The sequence below is a fragment of the Physeter macrocephalus genome, chromosome 16, assembly GCF_002837175.3.
Source record: "Physeter macrocephalus isolate SW-GA chromosome 16, ASM283717v5, whole genome shotgun sequence".
NCBI classification, from domain to species: Eukaryota; Metazoa; Chordata; class Mammalia; order Artiodactyla; family Physeteridae; genus Physeter; species Physeter macrocephalus.
The window spans coordinates 64049942-64070040 of NC_041229.1; the positions used below are offsets into that span (position 1 = coordinate 64049942).

General features: G+C 34.6%; 1 protein-coding gene and 1 non-coding gene across 2 annotated transcripts in view; both read left to right on the plus strand.

The window, feature by feature from the left end:
* IPO7 (importin 7) overlaps positions 1 to 18499 on the plus strand; it is a 47302-nt gene extending 28803 nt beyond the window's left edge. Inside the window, exons 9-25 of the mRNA XM_024118589.3 lie at positions 211 to 345; positions 992 to 1091; positions 1852 to 1928; positions 2438 to 2554; positions 5276 to 5365; positions 5776 to 5941; positions 6129 to 6289; positions 7595 to 7723; positions 9290 to 9356; positions 9436 to 9561; positions 10004 to 10101; positions 11255 to 11350; positions 12152 to 12372; positions 12474 to 12679; positions 13893 to 14027; positions 15944 to 16132; positions 17176 to 18499. Coding sequence (XP_023974357.1) covers positions 211 to 345; positions 992 to 1091; positions 1852 to 1928; positions 2438 to 2554; positions 5276 to 5365; positions 5776 to 5941; positions 6129 to 6289; positions 7595 to 7723; positions 9290 to 9356; positions 9436 to 9561; positions 10004 to 10101; positions 11255 to 11350; positions 12152 to 12372; positions 12474 to 12679; positions 13893 to 14027; positions 15944 to 16132; positions 17176 to 17273 — 2211 coding nt within the window. The 3' untranslated portion in view covers positions 17274 to 18499. The remainder of the gene's footprint in view (positions 1 to 210; positions 346 to 991; positions 1092 to 1851; positions 1929 to 2437; positions 2555 to 5275; positions 5366 to 5775; positions 5942 to 6128; positions 6290 to 7594; positions 7724 to 9289; positions 9357 to 9435; positions 9562 to 10003; positions 10102 to 11254; positions 11351 to 12151; positions 12373 to 12473; positions 12680 to 13892; positions 14028 to 15943; positions 16133 to 17175) is intronic.
* LOC112063685 (small nucleolar RNA SNORA23) lies at positions 5509 to 5692 on the plus strand. The gene has a single exon (XR_002891124.1). It is a non-coding gene; the product is annotated as a small nucleolar RNA SNORA23 (small nucleolar RNA).
* Positions 18500 to 20099: the final 1600 nt, after the last annotated feature.

Genomic DNA, 20099 nt, shown 5'->3' on the forward strand with positions numbered 1-20099 from the left:
GCCTGCGCGTCCGGAGCCTGTGCTCCGCAACGGGAGAGGCCACACAGTGAGAGGCCCGCGTACCACAAAAAAAAAAAAAGAGAGAAAAGAATATGGTGGTTATTTTATGATAATGACCTGGGTAAGAAGTGTCAGATGTTTTTGCTAGCTTGTAAGTGGTTAAACTTTCTATTTAAACTTTGTTTTTTGATCAAAATTTTTTTTTCAAAGGTTTTATTGAAAGTGTTATATCAGTACAAGGAGAAGCAATATATGGCTCCTCGAGTTTTACAACAGACATTAAATTACATTAATCAAGGAGTTTCTCATGCTCTCACCTGGAAGAATCTGAAGCCTCATATACAAGTAATAATTTTCTATCTGAACTGTTTTTCTAGAAAATATAATAGAAATAACATTAATTACCAAAAAGATTGAAAAAGTGCATTTTTTTTGTTGACCTGTGTTACTTAGTCTAGTTCTGGTAATTGTACATTAGGAAAATGATGCAACATCCTGACAAACTTTATAAAAGGTATATTGTGGATATTCAGATTATTTCTTAATCTGAAACTGTTATCTTAAAATTTGCCTTTAAGTTCTTACTGTTGGATCATGATTAGTTTAACATGATTAGTTAACATCGTGTAATTTGGAATAGGCAAAGGACTATTTCACCAAATTACTTTTGAGGCTAATTTGCTTATGTACTATTTCCAATGTAATTTATTTGCTTTATTTAGAACTGTAGGGTTTGATGGACTAAAATTTCACATTGCATTTTCTTGGAATACTTAATTGCTACCTATGTACACATGTCTTATAATGACTCGTTGCACAAAGGGTAAGAATATGTACGTTGATAGTCGATCTGAGAATGCATTAAATGCTTTACTGAAGTTTGATGTTAAGCTTTAAAACACAAACTGGAGAGTTACTTCTGTTTTAGCACTTAATGGAAATTTGAAAGTTTAAATTTGAAGACCGACTTATCTTAACTTTTAAATTGCAGGGCATTATCCAAGATGTTATTTTTCCATTGATGTGCTATACAGATGCTGACGAGGAACTTTGGCAAGAAGACCCCTATGAATATATACGCATGAAGTTTGGTAAGGAATTTTCACTTTTTTAGAAACAAAGTATGTTGGTAGTTAAATTTGTATATAGTAAACCTTGAATATTAAGGCCTCATCTTAGGAACTGAAAAACCTTCTGTCGTTTTAATGCAATTTATTCATTGTTTAGACTTTCAGGAAGCTATTCATTAGTTTTGGCATTTGAGAAAGATACTCTTCATTTTTAGCAGACACAAATACAATAGTGTTAGTAGTTATGATTATTAGATATGCTTCTGGCACATGTCAAATCTGTTAGAAATTCAAGGTTACACCTTAAACACTAAGTGTCTAAACTATACTTCTGGATTCCATGTCAGTCATCGTGTGTGGAAATGGAAACGACGCATACTGGAAGCTGGAGTCTCTGCATGGGACTAAAGAATTGTAATTTGGCTAATGTTGAGTATTAGTCCTTCTTCGTACCAAAATCTTATATACTTTCAGTCGTTTGTACTTTTGTGACCCCATTGTGAAAATTCTCACAGTAGTGGGGTTTTGTATGAAAGAAAATAATCACTGGGAGAAGTTGATGGATTAAGATTTAATTTGGACAGGAAAGACAAGGAATTAGGCTTTTACGAAGTTATATGCGGATCTGGGTTTGTTTTCATGCTCGTCTTCCGTGAAGATTTAGCAAAAATTTAATGTCCTTTTTTGTTGTTACAGAGCATCGTTTGTAAATTATGTGAAAATGTTTGTTTAAAAAATTGAAATTACTATTTTCTGTATTAATTTTAAATTTATTCTCTAGATGTGTTTGAAGATTTCATCTCTCCTACCACTGCTGCCCAGACACTTTTATTTACAGCTTGTAGTAAGAGGAAAGAGGTAGGTTATTTAATATGTGGATAACTTTTGCTTTAATACTTAAAATATGTTCAGATATACACTTGGGTTTTTGTTTTTTTTTTTTTTTAACATCTTTATTGGAGTATAACTGTTTTACAATAGTGTGTTAGTTTCTCCTTTACAACAAAGTGAATCAGTTATACATATACATATGTTCCCATAGGGTTTTTTTTTTTTAATTTATTTTATTGAAGTGTAGTTGATTTACAATGGTAATTTCTGCTGTACAGCATAGTGATTCAGTTACACATATACATACATTCTTTTTCATATTCTTTTCCACTATAATTTATCACAGGATGTTGAATAGATTTCCCTGTGCTATACAGTAGGACCTTGTTGTTTATTCATTCTGTATATAATAGTTTGCATCTGCTAATCCCGAACATTTAGTTTTTAATGGTAGCCGTATAGGTCATTTTGTCGTCAGTGTTTTAAAAGGGTCGTTGGGATATCCAGTAAAGCATTACTTTTCTCTTTTAATCTAGGTACTACAAAAGACTATGGGATTTTGCTACCAGATTCTTACAGAACCAAATGCTGATCCTCGAAAAAAAGATGGAGCCCTGCATATGATTGGCTCTTTAGCTGAAATACTTCTGAAGGTATTTCTGTGTGTGTGTGTGTGTGTGTGTGTGTGCGCGCGTGCGTGCGCGCACGCGCACACACGCAAGCACAATTAGTTTGTTTTAATGACAGCAGTTGAGATAAAACAGAATTGAGGTACAATTCACATACCATATGGTTTGCCCATTGAAAGTGTACAATTCAGTGGTTTTTCATATATTCAAGGAGCTGTGCAACCGTCAACTCTAATTCCAAAGCATTTTCATCATCCCCAAAAGAAACGCTTTTATCAGTCACTCCCCATTTTCTCCCAAATCTCCCAGCCCTAGCCCTAATCTACTTTTTGTCTCGTCTGTGGATTTGTGTATTCTGGGCATTTCATATAAATGGAATGATAAAACATGTGGTCCTTTCTGAGTGGCTTCTTTGACTTAGCATATTTTCTGAGTTCATCCATGTTACAGCATGTGTCAGTCTTCATTCTTTTTTTTATTGCCAGATAATATTCCATTGTATTGATATGCTGCATTTTATTTATACATGCATCAGTAAGTGGACATTTGTTTCTACTTTTTGGTTATTATTAACAATGGAGCTATGAACATTTCTGTACACATTTTTTTGTGGATATACATTTTCATTTCTCTTGGGTAATACATACCTAGGAGTCAAATTGCTGGTCATATTTTGAGAAGCTGCTAGACTGTTTTCCAAAGTGGCTGTACCATTTTGTATATTCATTAGCAGTGTGTGAGGGTTCCAGTTTCTATGTCCTCACCAACACTTGTTATTATCTGTCTTTTTAAATGACAGCCATCCCAGTTGGTGTCAAATGGTATACTCTCATTGTGGTTTACATTTCTCTAATAGCTAATGATGTTGAGAATCTTTTTATGTGCTTATTGTCCACTGTATATCTTCTTTGGAGAAATTTCTATTCAAATTTTTTGTCGATTTTTATATTGGGTTATTTGTCTTTTTATTGTTGAATTGTTAGACTTCTTTATATGTTCTAAATACTAGAAACTTTTCATATACAGTTGACCTTTCAACAACACAGGTTTGAACTGTTTTTGGGTCCACTTAACACGTGGATTTTTTTCCAACAATAAATACTACAGAAATACATGATCTGCAGTTGGTTGAATCTGCAGATGCGGAATCACAGACATGCAGGTCAAATTGCAAATTAAATGCAGATTTTCAACTGCGCAGAGGGTCAGCACCCCAACCCCCTCGTTATTCAAAGATCAACTGTTTGTGGTTTGCAAGTATTTTCTGCCATTCTGTGGATTATCTTTTCACTTTCTTGATGATGTCCTTTGAAGTCCACATTTAATTTGATTTTGAAATAATGTCCTCTATACTTTTTTGCTGTTGCTTGTGCTGAAGGTAATTCTTTTTGCATATGAGTTATCTTCTTTTCATGTTGCAAGACAATTGTAAAGTAGTGTTTTTTTCTTCTCAGAAAATTGATCTTTAAGGAAGTTTGTAAACATGAGTATATCCCTTCACAGCCTAGGAACATCATGCTTTTGTGGCACACATTTCTGGTAAAGAATGACTGACTGGATTAGATGTATGTTTAGAAACCTCACCTTAATTGTACACATTTCGTCTGACTTCATAAGATCTGAAATTTGTTTTCACTTTAAAGTTAATAAATGATAACTATTTCAAAGTGTAAGTAAATATTTAGACACAGTTCATCCTACTCCCAGAAACCTTGCCGCATATGATGCTCCACAGAATTCATCACCATGAATTTGTGGGTATATTTTGTGTATCTTTCAGCTTTTCTATATCTGTCCACCCATTCTTCTCTTCGTTTATAAAGGGTAAATTACGTGGTTATTTGTTGTGTCTGAGAATCTTGAGTGAGTTCTCTTCGCACATTCAGGTTTTTGTTTTAACTTTATGTTTTTAAATTTTATACTTAGAGAAAATTTGCAAAAATAGTTCCCATTACTCTTCACCCAACTTTTTCTAATCTTAACATATTAGATAGCCATGCTGCAATTCTCAAAACCAGGAAATTAATATTGATATGATACTATTAACTAATATACGGACCCCTTTCACATTTTATAAGATTTCCCACTAATATCCTTTTTTGTTTGGTCCCTGATCCAGTCCAGAATCCCACGTTGCATTTAGTTATCATGTCTCATTAGTCACTTTCGTTTTTTTTTGTGTTGTCAGTTTTTAATGTTGATCTAATATGCAATTCAAGGAACTCTTCTTAAAAACTTGTTACCATTTAGAAAATATCCTATTTTAAGATTCACAGGAGTATCTTTAGATATCCAGATTATTACCCTGAGAGCAGGATATTTCTCAGTCTATGTTGTATTGTTCATTTAGAACCTTTCCAGAGATGTTCTTTCACTATAATAGTTTTATATTAATGTTTTATAGTTATATTAATATAAATATAACTATTTATATTAATAGTTTTTATAACAAAAAACGTTTTATAAGCTAAGGAATAAAATTTTTAACCACTCTTCCCGTTACTTAAGCACCATTGATATTAAGATTTGGCATAATTGCTTTCTAAACAAATGATGTAGAAGGATTAAAAAAATGTACCCAGTGATTTTTGATAGTAACGTTCGAGAATAAGAAAATTGGATGTGGATCTTATGGTTCAAAATTCCAGAATAAATGTATGTTTTGACATCAGTAGTCATTTTTAAAACTTGTGTATCTATTTGCATTTGAGATGATTGTATTTGGAACTTTGTTTATTTTTACAGAAAAAGATCTACAAAGATCAGATGGAATATATGTTGCAGAATCATGTGTTCCCTCTCTTCAGCAGTGAACTAGGCTACATGAGAGCGAGGGTATGTTTTAAAGCTGTATTGATTTATACATTTATGTCTTGTAATGAATAACTGCTTATGCGGACTTTTATATGGAAACTTTTAAATGTTCACTTTAAAGCCATGTTTTATTCTAGACTTTTGTGTAAGTCTTTAAATGGCTTCTCATAATGTGTGCATAGTTTTCATCTGTGTCTGATAGCAGTGTCTGTCTGTGTTTTGCATTCAGATCTTGCTATCCACACAAACATCATGTAGCCAAAGAGTAAGTTGGGATCATAGTACTGGTCGAGTGTTGTGTCTTTGGACATATCTACCACTGGCCAGCCTCCAGATTCCCACACATAGAATTTTGACAATAGAGATATTGTCACATGGTGGAATTTAATGTAAGATACCTATAGTAACTCACTGCATTTTTTAAAAAAAAGGCTTGCTGGGTCCTTCACTATTTTTGTGAAGTGAAGTTCAAAAGTGACCAGAACCTGCAAACAGCCCTAGAGCTGACACGAAGATGTCTGATTGATGATAGGGAAATGCCTGTTAAAGTGGAAGCTGCCATTGCTCTTCAAGTGCTGATCAGCAATCAAGAGAAAGGTAAAGGATTTATATCTCAAAAATAGTGCAATGTGCTTACACATAATTGTACAAGGCATAATCCTAGAAACTTGATACATTGTCTTCCTTTTTATTTGAAACAATTTCTTGTTTACTCTTTGGTATATGTTGTGCCAGGTTTTAAGGAGTTTTAGCTGTTTTGGCCAAAAGTTTTTTTCTCTTTCAGCTAAAGAATACATCACACCATTCATCAGACCTGTCATGCAGGCTCTTCTTCATATTATAAGAGAAACAGAAAATGATGATCTTACCAATGTAATTCAGAAAATGATCTGCGAGTATAGTGAAGAAGTTACTCCTATTGCAGTAGAAATGACACAACATTTGGTATGTTATTTGAACCAGTCATTTATGCATTACTTAGGTTATAGTATTTTCACAGAGCTTCTGTATTTTAGGCACCATTCTAAGCCCTTGATATATATTTTAACTCATTTAATTCTCACACAATCCTATGTGAGGAATATTCCTGTACTGAGAGAAAATATGAGGTATAAAAAGGTTAAGTAATTTGCCCAAATTAGAAGGGGTGGGTCTGGGATTCACACCTGAGCTGTATGCGTCTACAATGCAGAGCTGTTTACTTGTACTCACACTGCATCATGACTACCTTGTTTGTGTGGTTTCCTGGAACGCTTTGGACCAACTGAAAGATACAGATAATAGTTATAAGTAGATTTTTAAAGTGAAATTTGTATAAATAGTTATTTCATAGTTGACCTTTGTCTATTGTACATAGCCCTGAACTTCTGAGAATTAACAATGTAAATTATTTAAGGGTAATAGAAAATATGGACATGTACCCAACAATTATCCATTCATATTCTCTATACAGTGGTTTACTTGGTGCAGTTTATATTCTTGCTAAATACTGAGGTTTGAAGAATCTAACTCTTGGTATTTGCTGTGGATATTTTTAACAGCTGATTTTGAAGTGGGTAAAAGACATTTGGATAAATATAGTAGTGTTCATTAAAAGTATATTGCATTATATGGGCTTCCCTGGTGGCGCGGTGGTTGCGCGTCCGCCTGCCGATGCAGGGGAACTGGGTTCGCGCCCCGGTCTGGGAGGATCCCACATGCCGCGGAGCGGCTGGGCCCGTGAGCCATGGCCGCTGGACCTGCGCATCCGGAGCCTGTCCTCCGCAACGGGAGAGGCCACAGCGGAGGGAGGCCCGCATACCACAAAAAAAAAAAAAAAAAAGTATATTGCATTATAAAAAGCTGATTATTATGACTCCTCATAACTAATGACTTTGCTCAGAATTTTTCAAAATGATTGAATTCAATGGCAACAAAAACCCTGATGACTAGTATTTGGGCATTGTCAAATGTTAGCCAGTAATTTAAATAAAAATATTCATAATATTAAGCACTGTCTATGCCTTGCCTCACAGTATCTATGGAGATGTCAGGAAAAAGAGGTCAAGTAATCTGTTTAAGGTGACCTAGTATGTGGCAAAGCAGTACCATTGATTATAGAGCCCAAGCTCTTAAATAATATTAGTTGATTTGGAAATGCTGATCGGTTGTGCTGTCCCAGTGAGAACATTTTAAAAATTAAAAGTTTTAGACAAAAACGTGTTTATACTGCTTTAATGGCAAACCTTAATTACATTCTCTTGAATGTAGGCAATGACATTTAATCAAGTAATCCAGACTGGGCCAGATGAAGAAGGAAGTGATGACAAAGCAGTTACTGCTATGGGAATCCTGAATACCATCGACACACTTCTTAGTGTAGTTGAAGATCATAAAGAAGTAAGAAAACGATCCAGTGTTGTAAAGGTTTTAGGGAATTTCAAGCCATTCTTCATCAGCTGTTCTGTGCTTTTTGGAGGGCTCTGACTTATCTATTCTCTGGTCATCTTCTCACATACCTTGATTTTGCTATCTTTTAACTAGTACCCTTGTGTAGGTACCTTACAGATATTTTAGAAGGAATAGGAAGGAGGTATTTGTATCACCGTATCTTTACCTCAAGGCTCTGGGTTTTGGCTCCCTCTTAGGGTTACCTTTTCAGATCCAAAATTATGGTGATTCCTAGGAAAACATATTCTTCCTAGTTTTCCTTTTTAATAAAAAATTTTTTTAGTTAGGGTATAATACATATAACATATACCACTTTAACCATTTTTAGTTGTACATTTCAGTGGTATTAAGTACATTCACATTGTTGTGCAGCCATCACCATCATCTTCGTAGTTTTCTTCTTTTACTATTGTCTTTTGGAAAGGTAAGCGAATTGTAATCATGAAGTTTAAAAGTGGAATTATTTAAAACATACAGAAAAGAGTAAAAAACATAGAAAACTAACCAGTACCCCTTACTTACCACCTAAATTTAACGTTCTATGGTATATCCTTAGACTTCCAGTAAGAAAAAGTTTCAGATAGATGTAATTGGAACCATTAGGGCACCACTTCTTAATCTCATTTCCCTACTTCCTTCCCTTAGAAGTAAGCATTGTTCTAAATTTGGTGTTTATAATTACATTGCAGATATTTAAATCCATAAATCATGTTTTCAGATTATCTACAAACTGCCTTTTGCAACATGAGATTTTCAGTAAACTTTTTTTTTTGTAGATTATAATTGGAGATAGCTAGAAGCCATGAATCCTATAGCTACCTTACGGTTAACAAATCAATTGTTTACTGTATTTGAAGAGTTGAAGATGTATTGAGTATATGTATTCGAAATGGATATCCTGCTTCTATATCTGATTAGTAAATTTTATCTCATTTCCTCTCCCCCACTTTTTAAACATTCTGATGACTTTCAGGGATTTGGGATCCAATTGAGGACCATACTGACAAAAGGGGAGTTTGTATTTTCTGTCTATCTTGTATGACTTGGGGGCCTAGCTCACTATTATATAAATGAAGGTGGCTTAAAAATTATTGGGAGTGGTAGGAATAGTGCCTTATTTTAAATAATTTTTCAGTAAGCTACTTATTTACATCTCAATTACACTCAATTATATCTGGCCTGAATTAATCTATGTTTACACACAAAAAGATTTTAGTCTGCAGAATGATGTGGCTCCTTTATTTTCATACTTAATTGCATTTTTCCAGGAAATTTTTTCTTTATAGGTAACCTATGCATGTTCTTTCTTTGTTTGTCTCATTGTAATGGTATTTCATTAAATTTCATACCCATATTGATTCAGTTTCATAATATGAGTCATTTTGAAACAAAGGTTTAAAATATTAATTTGTTCACAATATTGACTTTACATTGAAATGCATTGAATTATTATACATTATTTAATAATTCATTCAGTGTGCTACAATTCCATATGATTTTTTTTTTCTCTTTTAGATAACCCAGCAGCTTGAAGGAATCTGCTTACAGGTCATTGGAACTGTTTTACAACAGCATGTCTTAGGTATATACCTCTGTGTTAAGAATACAGTACTATTTCTTATGAGCAAGCATTGTCCTAATGACTCAGTATTCTCTTTTAGAATTCTACGAGGAGATCTTCTCTTTAGCACATAGTTTGACATGTCAACAAGTGTCTCCACAGATGTGGCAGCTACTACCTCTGGTATTTGAGGTTTTTCAGCAAGATGGCTTTGATTACTTTACAGGTAAGTCAAGTCATCATAGAAATACTGAGGATTCCTCCCCATTTGTATTCAATTTTAGTGTATCACTTGAATACAAACTTTTGAATATTCTAAGTGTTTTGTTGTTTGGATAAGTTATCAGTAGCAATTAGTGCTCAAAGATGACCCGTACCATTGATTTCCATTATACATTTTGATTTAGTTGTCACTTGAGATTTTTTCCTTTAACACACATTCTTACCTTCTGCCCCCTGTCAGTCTTCTTTGTATAATCTTTAACTACTAAATATGAAGGAATGCACTTTAATAATAGCCTCATTTTTACATTTAATTATAAATGAATAATTAAAAGTGAACTTTAGGGACAGAACATTCAGACTTGCTTTTCTTTTTCTGAGATTTTTTCAGAAACACAGCATATATGTTAGTAAAGATACTTAACTGATGCTTTTTATTAATACAGATATGATGCCTCTGCTTCATAATTATGTAACAGTTGATACAGACACACTTCTGTCTGATACCAAGTACCTTGAAATGATATACAGTATGTGCAAAAAGGTAGGTCACTTTTAGTTAATATAAGCATGTGAGGCTGGTGCTATAAAAAGTACAAAATTGTGAAGAGACGTGGTACCACATTATGGTGAACATATTATACGGGTCTGACAGAATAAGGGCTTTAAGAGTTATAAACTGAAAATGGCTTTGATTTCTAGATCTCTCAGTAATGGCTTTGACAAGTATTTGTTTTATGTCTGCCCTCTGACATTTAATTGGAGTTATAAATGTTTGGGTTTTGGATTTTTTAAATAAATATATTTATTTATTTATGGCTGTGTTGGGTCTTCGTTGCTGCGTGTGGGCTTTCTCTAGTTGGGGCGAGCTAGGGCTACTCTTTGTTGCAGTACGTGGGCTTCTTATTGCAGTGGCTTCTCTTGTTGCGGAGCAAGGGCTCTAGGCTCACAGGCTTCAGTAATTGTGGCTCGCAGGCTCTAGAGTGCAGGCTCAGTAGTTGTGGTGCCCGGGGCCAGTTGCTCCGTGGCATGTGGGATCTTCCCAGACCAGGGCTCGAACCCGTGTCCCCTGCATTGGCAGGTGGATTCTTAACCACTGCGCCACCAGGGAAGTCGTCCCAACACCAGGCATTTAAAAAATGATTTCGCTTCATGAAGTTTTTAGATGTGTTTGTCCTCATCGATGTCATTCCTTTCTGAACACTGAGTCACAAAATAATCATCTAGTTATGTTATTATTTATTGCCAAATTATATTGTTTATGTTAATACTCTGGGAACAGAGATATCTATACCATCTACTTTCCTATTCCAAAACCCTTATCCTTAACCCTTACATTCCTCTAGTGCTAATGAGCACATCAAGTCCGTGCTTTTATTTCTTGTCTGGAGACAGCCTTTGCCATCAACAGATTGCCTCTTCCTGCTCATCTCACACTCCATTGTCAGTATTTTTTTAGACATAGTGGTTGTCAACTTGCTATGGTCCAGAATGGCACTACATGGGATGTGCTTTGATTATGTAGACCAGTATTACAGACGAATAACTCCAAATCCTACGGGTGCTTTAGACTATAGTCTGTACAATGACTATTGCAGTCACTCATATTAATTAGAATACCTTAAATACTTCAGCAGCTATAGACTGATTCAAGGTTTTGTGACACCTCCTTGCAGTTTATATTTTGTATTGATCAGGTTCTTACAGGAGTTGCAGGAGAAGATGCAGAATGTCATGCAGCAAAATTGTTAGAGGTCATCATTCTGCAGTGCAAAGGGCGTGGCATTGACCAGGTCAGTGAAGCTATTAATGATTCGTGTTGGAGGATTCAGAGAGGGAATCTTTCCCTTCACTTTTTCATTTTGGGAATTTGTTCTATATATTTTGTATGTTGTTTATTATTTAATAATTCATTGTTTATTATGACACCTAGATAACATGTTAAAATTGTTTATTTGTTTATTATGACACCTAGATAACATGTTAAAATTGTTTATTTGTTTATTATGACACCTAGATAACATGTTAAAATTGTTCATTTAAAATTTAACCAATATTTAATAATGATCCTATATTTAATATGTATGGAAATATGACTGGCAAGTTTTATGGCTACTTGTTATGCAAGGTAAGTTTTGACAAGATTTTTTTTTTAAGTATATTGTGAGAGTATTGTTTGCCACACTATCACTTTGCAATAAGATAGATTTAATCATTAAATTTCCATGGTCAGTTTCAACGGGAATTTGAAAATCCATCTTTATTGAGACATAATTGAAAGATAACATTGTATAAGTTTAAGGTATACGGTGTGATGAGTTGATAAATGTTTATATTACAAAATGATTACCACAATAACGTTAGTCAGTAGGAATATTTTGAATCCAATATTGCTATTGTGGTGGGGCTCTAATAGCTCAGTGAAGACTAATTTTTCTCTAAAATTGTATTTCCCACTGAAATGGCTCAACAATAAAAATTGGATCATTTAATGGAAGTGGGGTTAGTTGAGGCAACAAGAAAGTTAATATGGGTGGGTAGTTAACGGCTGCTTTACTTAGAGTTTTGGAATGTTTTGCTATCTTTCTCTACAGTGTATTCCCTTATTCGTGGAAGCAGCTTTAGAGAGACTGACAAGAGAGGTGAAGACAAGTGAACTTCGAACAATGTGCCTGCAAGTTGCCATTGCAGCTTTGTATTATAATCCACACCTACTTCTCAACACCTTAGAAAATCTTCGCTTCCCTAATAATGTTGAACCAGTTACAAATCATTTTATTACACAGTGGCTTAATGATGTTGATTGTTTCTTGGGGTAAGTGACATATATTGGATCTTTATTTACTTTGTAAGGAACTCTGCAAAATCTTTTTTAAAGGAAAAGAAGGAAATATTTTATTTTATTTTATTTTTTAGGCTTCATGACAGAAAGATGTGTGTTCTGGGCCTATGTGCTCTTATTGATATGGAACAAATACCACAAGTTTTAAATCAGGTTTCTGGACAGATTTTGCCAGCTTTTATTCTTTTATTTAATGGATTAAAAAGAGCATATGCCTGCCATGCAGAACACGAGAATGACAGTGATGATGATGATGAAGCTGAAGATGATGATGAAACGGGTAAGGGATTTGCAATGGAGGAAGCCAGTCTTATTACCTAGTTAGAAATATCACTGGACTTGTTCTTTTAGCCCTTCTCCTAAAGAAATGTGGTATCATAGCCAAATGCTTTCATGTTCATTCATTCATAGAACTAGAGTGTAAGGTCCTTGAAGGCAGGAACTTTCAGCTGTATCACCATTATGTAAAGCAGTTCTAGATGTATATAGTTTCCAGTGTTGGCAGGTTTTTTTTGTGTGTTTTTATATATATATTTATACATATATATATTTTTTAATTTATTTATTTTTGGCTGTGTTGGATCTTCGTTGCTGCACGCGGGCTTTCTCTAGTTGCGACGAGCGGGGGCTACTCTTTGTTGCAGTGCACAGGCTTCTCATTGCAGTGGCTTCTTTTGCTGCGGAGCACGGGCTCTAGGCACATGGGCTTCAGTAGTTGCAGCACGCAGGCTCAGTAGTTGTGGCTCACGGGCTCTAGAGCACAGGCTCAGTAGTTGTGGCACATGGGCTTAGTTGCTCCGCAGCATGTGGGATCTTCCTGGACCAGGGATCGAACCCGTGTCCCCTGCATTGGCAGGCGGATTCTCAACCACTGCACCACCAGGGAAGCCCTGTTGGCAGGTTTTTAGTGTTAGTAAACATTTGTCTATTAGTGCTAAAATCTAGCTATATCTACACGGTAAAATTAAGTTAATTAGATGTTGGCTAATACATTTCACCTGTAAGACAGTGTAGACTACAAGAATATAAACTGATAGGACGTTGTTTAAAAGAAATTATTGTAATGGTTTCAAAATATGACTCTTGCCATTTTTGTCTTTTGTCATTTACTATCTTAGCCAGCCAGCCTTTAAAAAAAAAAAAAATCTCATAAAAGGTATTCTGTGGATATATCAAACTATTTTACTTTACTGTTGGTATTTGATTTGGTATATACCATAAGTCTCAGAGCACACCAAGTGCTGGTTCTCATATTATGCAGTCCTTTTTCAGACTTATAGTACTAACAGTTGTGGTTAGTTTTCTTAGATTTCTATGAGAATTTTTTTTTCTGTTTATTGCTGAATATGTATTTAAACACCAATTGCTGGAACTCTTCCTTGAATTTATTCAGTTGTGATTTGTAATTCACCAACAGTGATCACTGTCAGTGAGTTACAGTGAGTAACAGAATATTCCATTGTTAACAAAAGCACCTTTTTATGACTTGGCAGAGGAACTGGGGAGTGATGAAGATGATATTGATGAAGATGGACAAGAATATTTGGAGATCCTGGCTAAGCAAGCGGGTGAAGATGGAGATGATGAAGACTGGGAAGAAGATGACGCTGAAGAAACTGCCCTGGAAGGCTATTCCACGATCATTGATGATGAAGATAACCCTGTTGATGAGTATCAGATATTTAAAGCTATATTTCAAAGTAAGTTAACTTGTTACATGTAATTCAGATAGCTCCATATGATCCATTTTCCTGAATCAATCTGTTCTTATTTACGTCTGCCCCTTAAAGAAGGGGTTTTGGGTATATCAAACCCAAACTAAAATCTGATTTAGGATTGTTAGGCAAAGTAACCAAAGTTACTTCTACTGTTGCCTTAGAGATTCAGAGTATTTTCCTCATCCTATTATTTTACTTTTATTTAGATTATAATTTTGAAATATGCACGTCACAGGAAAATTGTAAAGTTCAAAAAGTTTATACAATGACAGTTTGTTTTTCCTACTTCTAATTTCTAACCTCCCAGCTTTCCCCAGAAATATCTACTGTTATGTCTGTTTCTTGTGTTTATGTATTTGTGTATCTTTTTTTTCCCCCTGACTAAACCCATGCTTACCTGTCTGAGAATTTGACCATTTATATAACATTTATGGTCTTGGAATCTCTATTCTTTTCTCCTGTTTCACAGTGTGTGGCTACGGAATACTAGGTGCCAGTTTTTTATTTTTTACATCTGTGTTCTTTAACCCAACTTAAGAAATTAAAATTGGCACTATATTTGAACATCCTTTCCCTCCAGAGTTAACTACTGTGCTATTTTATCATTCCTATGCATTATGAACATTGATGTAGAATAAATTCTCTGATAACCAAAGCATTAATCTTCCAAGCCCATGACAAAGCAACTGTGATGCAAGCTTGCAGAAATGCAAGGAATTGTTTCTGAGCTACATGGCAGGCTGTAAGGATTGATTGAAGTGCCAAGAACTTACTGACTGGCTTTTGTCTATGACTTTGTATTTTGTATACTTAAACATGTTAATCCCTAAAGGATGGTTTATTATAAAAGGCTCATCCACAGTAAATGCAATAAAGTAGAAGTAGAAAATCATGTTATAGAGAACATTTTCTCTCTTTCTCACTCACTCACCACACATGCACCCCTTTATATAGCTAATTGAAATATAGAAATACATAGACTTGCTACTATTATATATCAGCTTATGTAGTGCATGTTTTTTGTTAAACACAGATTTTTAACACCTGATCCTGTGACATGCTGCGAAATTTTGTTATTACTTTGTCACAGGTTGAGTTTGACAGCTATTTAGGCTATAATATAAAAATGTGTGAGCATTTTAACTTAAATACTGCAGAGCACCTTTCTATGGAAAGACAGTACATATATCTAAGAAAGGTTTTTGAATAAGCAATGCAGAAATAAGTTGCTTTAATTCTGAATCTTTAAGGGGTTTGGATTAACTTTATTTCTAGTTTCCCTAGTTTGTTACTTACTGTATAACAATTGGATTAGGCTCTAAATCCTTATTTACTAGAGATAAGAATTATGACTATGATTAGATTTTTAAGGCATAATGCTAAACCAGAATTTTTTTCCCCCTGTATCTTTTTTTCACAAGTAATTTAAAATACCTTAGATTATTATTGGGAGAATATAAACTAGATCAGAATTTCAGTGTTGGAGGTGGAGTAGAGGGAATAGAACAGAAAAGAACTACCAGGACTGTCTTATTGCCCTTTTTCCCCTTGTTTTCTTTTTGATAGCTATACAGAATCGTAATCCCGTGTGGTATCAGGCTCTGACTCATAAAGAGCATATGCCTGCCATGCAGAACATGAGAATGACAGTGATGATGATGATGATGAAGGTGAAGATGATGATAAATCGGAGGAACTGGGGAGTGATGAAGATGATATTGGTGAAGATGGACAAGAATATTTGGAGATGCTGGCTAAGTAAGCGGGCGAAGATGGAGATGATGAAGACTAGGAAGAAGATGATGCTGAAGAAACTGCCCTGGAAGGCTATTCCACGATCATTGATGATGAAGATAACCCTGTTGATGAGTATCAGATATTTAAAGCTATATTTCAAACTATACAACATCGTAATCCCGTGTGGTATCAGGCTCTGACTCATGGTCTTAATGAAGAACAAAGAAAACAGTTACAGGATATAGCAACTCTAGCTGATCAAAGAAGAGCAGCCCATGGTATGTTAATTGACCTCAACCCCTCTTTTTTTTTTTTTTTTTTTTTAAATACTTATTTATTTTTTTATTTGGCTGCACCAGGTCTTAGTTGCGGCACTGGAATCTTTAGTTGCAGCATGCAAACTCTTGGGATTTAGTTCCCTGACCAGGGATCGAACCTGAGCCCCCTGCATTGGGAGCGCAGAGTCTTAGCCACTGGACCACCAGGGAAGTCCCAACCTCAACCCCTCTTTAATGCAATTAATGACTTTGTTACAGCTTTAAAGTTTAAATTAAGTGATTTAAAATTACATAAAAGCTACAGTTGTCGGAGGTGATAAGAAATTCATTCCAGTCTGTAGGAATGAAAAAAGGAATTTTGGTATCGGCCATAATTTACTGATTTTAAGTATAGTTGAAGACTGCTTTCAGTGTGCAGTAGCTTTGATAAGGTCGCTAAATCTCATGGGGCTGGTTTGATAGTAGAAAATTCCATTAAAATTGTAAGTTTTAAAGTTATGAAAACTGCAATTTTTAAAAACTATATTAAAGGCATATATCATTTCTTTTCATCGTTAAACATTTCAGTATGCCTTCCAATACAGGATGTTTCAGATAATACACAGCCTAGTAGTTTTCTAGAGGTCTTAATACTGCATCAGACTAGTTTTATATTCAAAGAGGTTCCTCCTTATAAAAAAGGCACAGCTTTCTAAAGTATTTAATTTGAATTTGCCTGCATTAGATTCATTAGCTGTTATAACCTTTGGAGATTGGATCCTTCTGATTTAGTATTTGACTCAAAATAGAGTAAAGATTTTTCTTTTTAAACAATCAAAGTGAAAGTTGGCTAAGAAGTCTGTAGCATACAAGAGAGTTCATCTTCTCTACATAATATACTCCTCTCTTCTATACATTTGGAGGGAGAACAGAGGCCAAAGTTTGGAACTTCCTGGCTAATACTGGTGGTTAAGCTATTGTTAATGTCTGTCAATTCCTTCTTTTCTCCAAAGCAGTAAGATGATCGAATGCTCTATTAAACATTCACATATTTGTTTTTCTAGAATCCAAAATGATTGAGAAGCATGGAGGATACAAATTCAGTGCTCCAGTTGTGCCAAGTTCTTTCAATTTTGGAGGCCCAGCACCAGGGATGAATTGAGTTACCACTTTCCTGCAGTGTGATTGTAGTGAAGAGCTTGTGTTCCTCCTAGTAGCGGTTCCAGAACTGGTTCACGTTATCCACTCTAAACTAATTGATCAATAGATGGACAAAAAAAACCCAGGAGGTGGGACCTGATCATGCAACTTGGCACTGAAAATGAATCCAGAGGGATTTTGGCTGGGGAGGGAGGTAACCTGGGGGGCAGGGAGTATTTTCTTTATTTTTTGAAGAAAGTAAGATTCTGACTGAAAGTTCAAGTGACACTGTGGAAATCTGCAACAAGAGGGGATGTCATGAAGGCAGCTTTTCTTTTTCCGAGGAAAAAATAGGCATGGGCTACAGGACTATTTAAAATGTCTCATTTACAGTATAAGCTCAGAGGTAGATGTAATTTTTACACCTATGAGTATTGTCCGATTTCTGTCTCTTCCTCACCATTGGGTATCTATTCTTTATATGTAAATAAGATAAGGTAATCGATAGCCTTATTCAATCTTCATCATTTTCATCATCAAAGATTGTTCCTATGTAGATTATTGGACATTTATTGTAGCACTACATAACTGATTAAAAAAAATCTGTAAATGAATTAGCACTTTCATATTGAAACAAGCCTGCTAGCCTATGTATAAAATAGCAAAATGTTTGCTGTTTATAAAAAGATGGGATGTAATGGGGTGGGGGGCAGGGGTAATTTCAAGTTATTAATTTAAAAATGAACTAGCAATTTTGTACCTGGTGACTTTGTGGTGCACTCACCTCTGATAGTGACTTGAATTCGGTATGTTAAAAGGGGTTAGTGATATTTCATTGCTGCTAAAAATGGCAACTCCCTCTGTGTCCTGTTTTTTCGTAAAGCTCTCAGTGTACAAGTGGATATTTGGATACAAGACCTTACTGTAACAAATAGGAAAGATGATATTTGAAGCATGTAAATTGGATATAAAGTTCTACTCTTAAAGAGTTGATAAAAGAGTATGGCTAAACATCTATATATGCAATCTATTAAAAGAACTTAATTCGGCTATTATGTCTTCATTTGATTGCAGTTTTTTCCTAATTATAAATTTTTTCCTCAATGATGTTTTTATCCTGTACCTAGAAATACAAAATGTATACTTTTAAAATTGACATTTAACACCTGCCCACCTCCCTTTTCCCATCTCCTCTCCCCCTCTTGTTGATGGTGGTATCTGGTCTTAGATAGGCTGAAGGCACAGGGTTCCCTCCAAAAACCACTATTGATACCACTGCAAAAAACAGGCCAGCAACAAGACAATGTAGAGAGGTTGGCTTGCTTCCCTCTCTTCTAACTGCATGTTCAAAAATAAGCTTTTATTGATATTAAACATCTGTCAGAAGAGTCATACATTGGTTTATTTTTTATATACATGTATACACACAATATTTCAAATTGAAAGCAACATCTCAATGGATTCAAGACTATTAAGTGCTGTTGTTTAAACAGACTGGAAAATTTATAACTGTAAAAATGAAACATGCACACATTATTTAAAATGCATAATGAAGAAAACCCATTGGTGTTGTGTTTTTCTTGTATGCCAGTAATTAAGCCACTACTGTTGGCACTGTTTGGTTTTCTATTTTAACACTGAAGGAGTGAAAGTATTTCCTATATTTATGAATTTACTATGAAAATCTTGGCAAAAAAAGAAAAAAAAATGTCTGTCTAAAATGTGTGGGTGAAAACTGTTAATCAAGTGTGTTTCTAATTTTTTCCCCCCAAGTTGGACACCATCTGTAAACCCTAGGTTGCTTCAGGGGGTTTCACTATTATATAAAATCAGTAAAATTAAAATGGAGTAGTTGTATATATGCAACATTGTGTACAGAGGGGAGATACTGAATAGTATTAAACATTTTTGTCTTCCTTTACCTTTTATCCCCTACCTAATATCTAGTCTACTTTTTTAAATTTCAAACTTCACTGCTCTTTGAATTGATAATTCCAATTTTCACATTGTTATTGGAAACCATATCTAATAAAGGTTTTAGTTATTCCCATGCACAGTATGGAAATTTTCGTTTGCTGAGGTTTTGTTTCAAGAAAATGTATTGGCATGTATTTGAGAACACATTTTATTGTCTCCTCTGTCATACAGTCCAAACTAATCTACGTTTATGGATTTTTGACTGAAATGAAAGACCTTAAAATTAAACTATATTTAATATTAAATATTGTTCAGATGGTAGTTTCTAATACATCAAATATATACCTCGATTATTTTCAGTATTTCCTTAAATATAACATCAAATTAGAGTTTATTATAGATTATGGATCTTGATATGTGTCAGTGTTTTTAAATAAGGTTATAGGACTTTTAGATAACTTTTTGAGAGTAGTATTTATAAACTTGTAATTAGTTGCATGTAGATTTTATTTATTTATTTAACATACAGCCTTTCCCACAGTTTCACTAACCTATAACTTATTTTTTAATTTATACAAGTTAATTCTGATTTTGTCTGGGTTTCAGTATTTGTCTTTTTTAATGGCTGACATTAGCATAAAATCTTCACTTTTTTGTAAACTTAAGCCATCCATTTTTATAAAAGCTATTCGTTTATCAGTATTAAATAAAGGATGTTAATCTATTTCTTTGCAGGTAACAGAATGGTGATTACTAATCTACACACCTTATCAAGATAGTGACTGCTGTGTTCACCTCTGGAAGAGACCAGAGTGTAGAGCAGGGGTGGCCATACCGCAGCCCTATGGCTATGTGCTGCTATTCAGTCCCAGATGTAGTCCCTGAAGCAAGCATGAAGAAAAAGTCATTAGGAATTGTATTAATATAAACC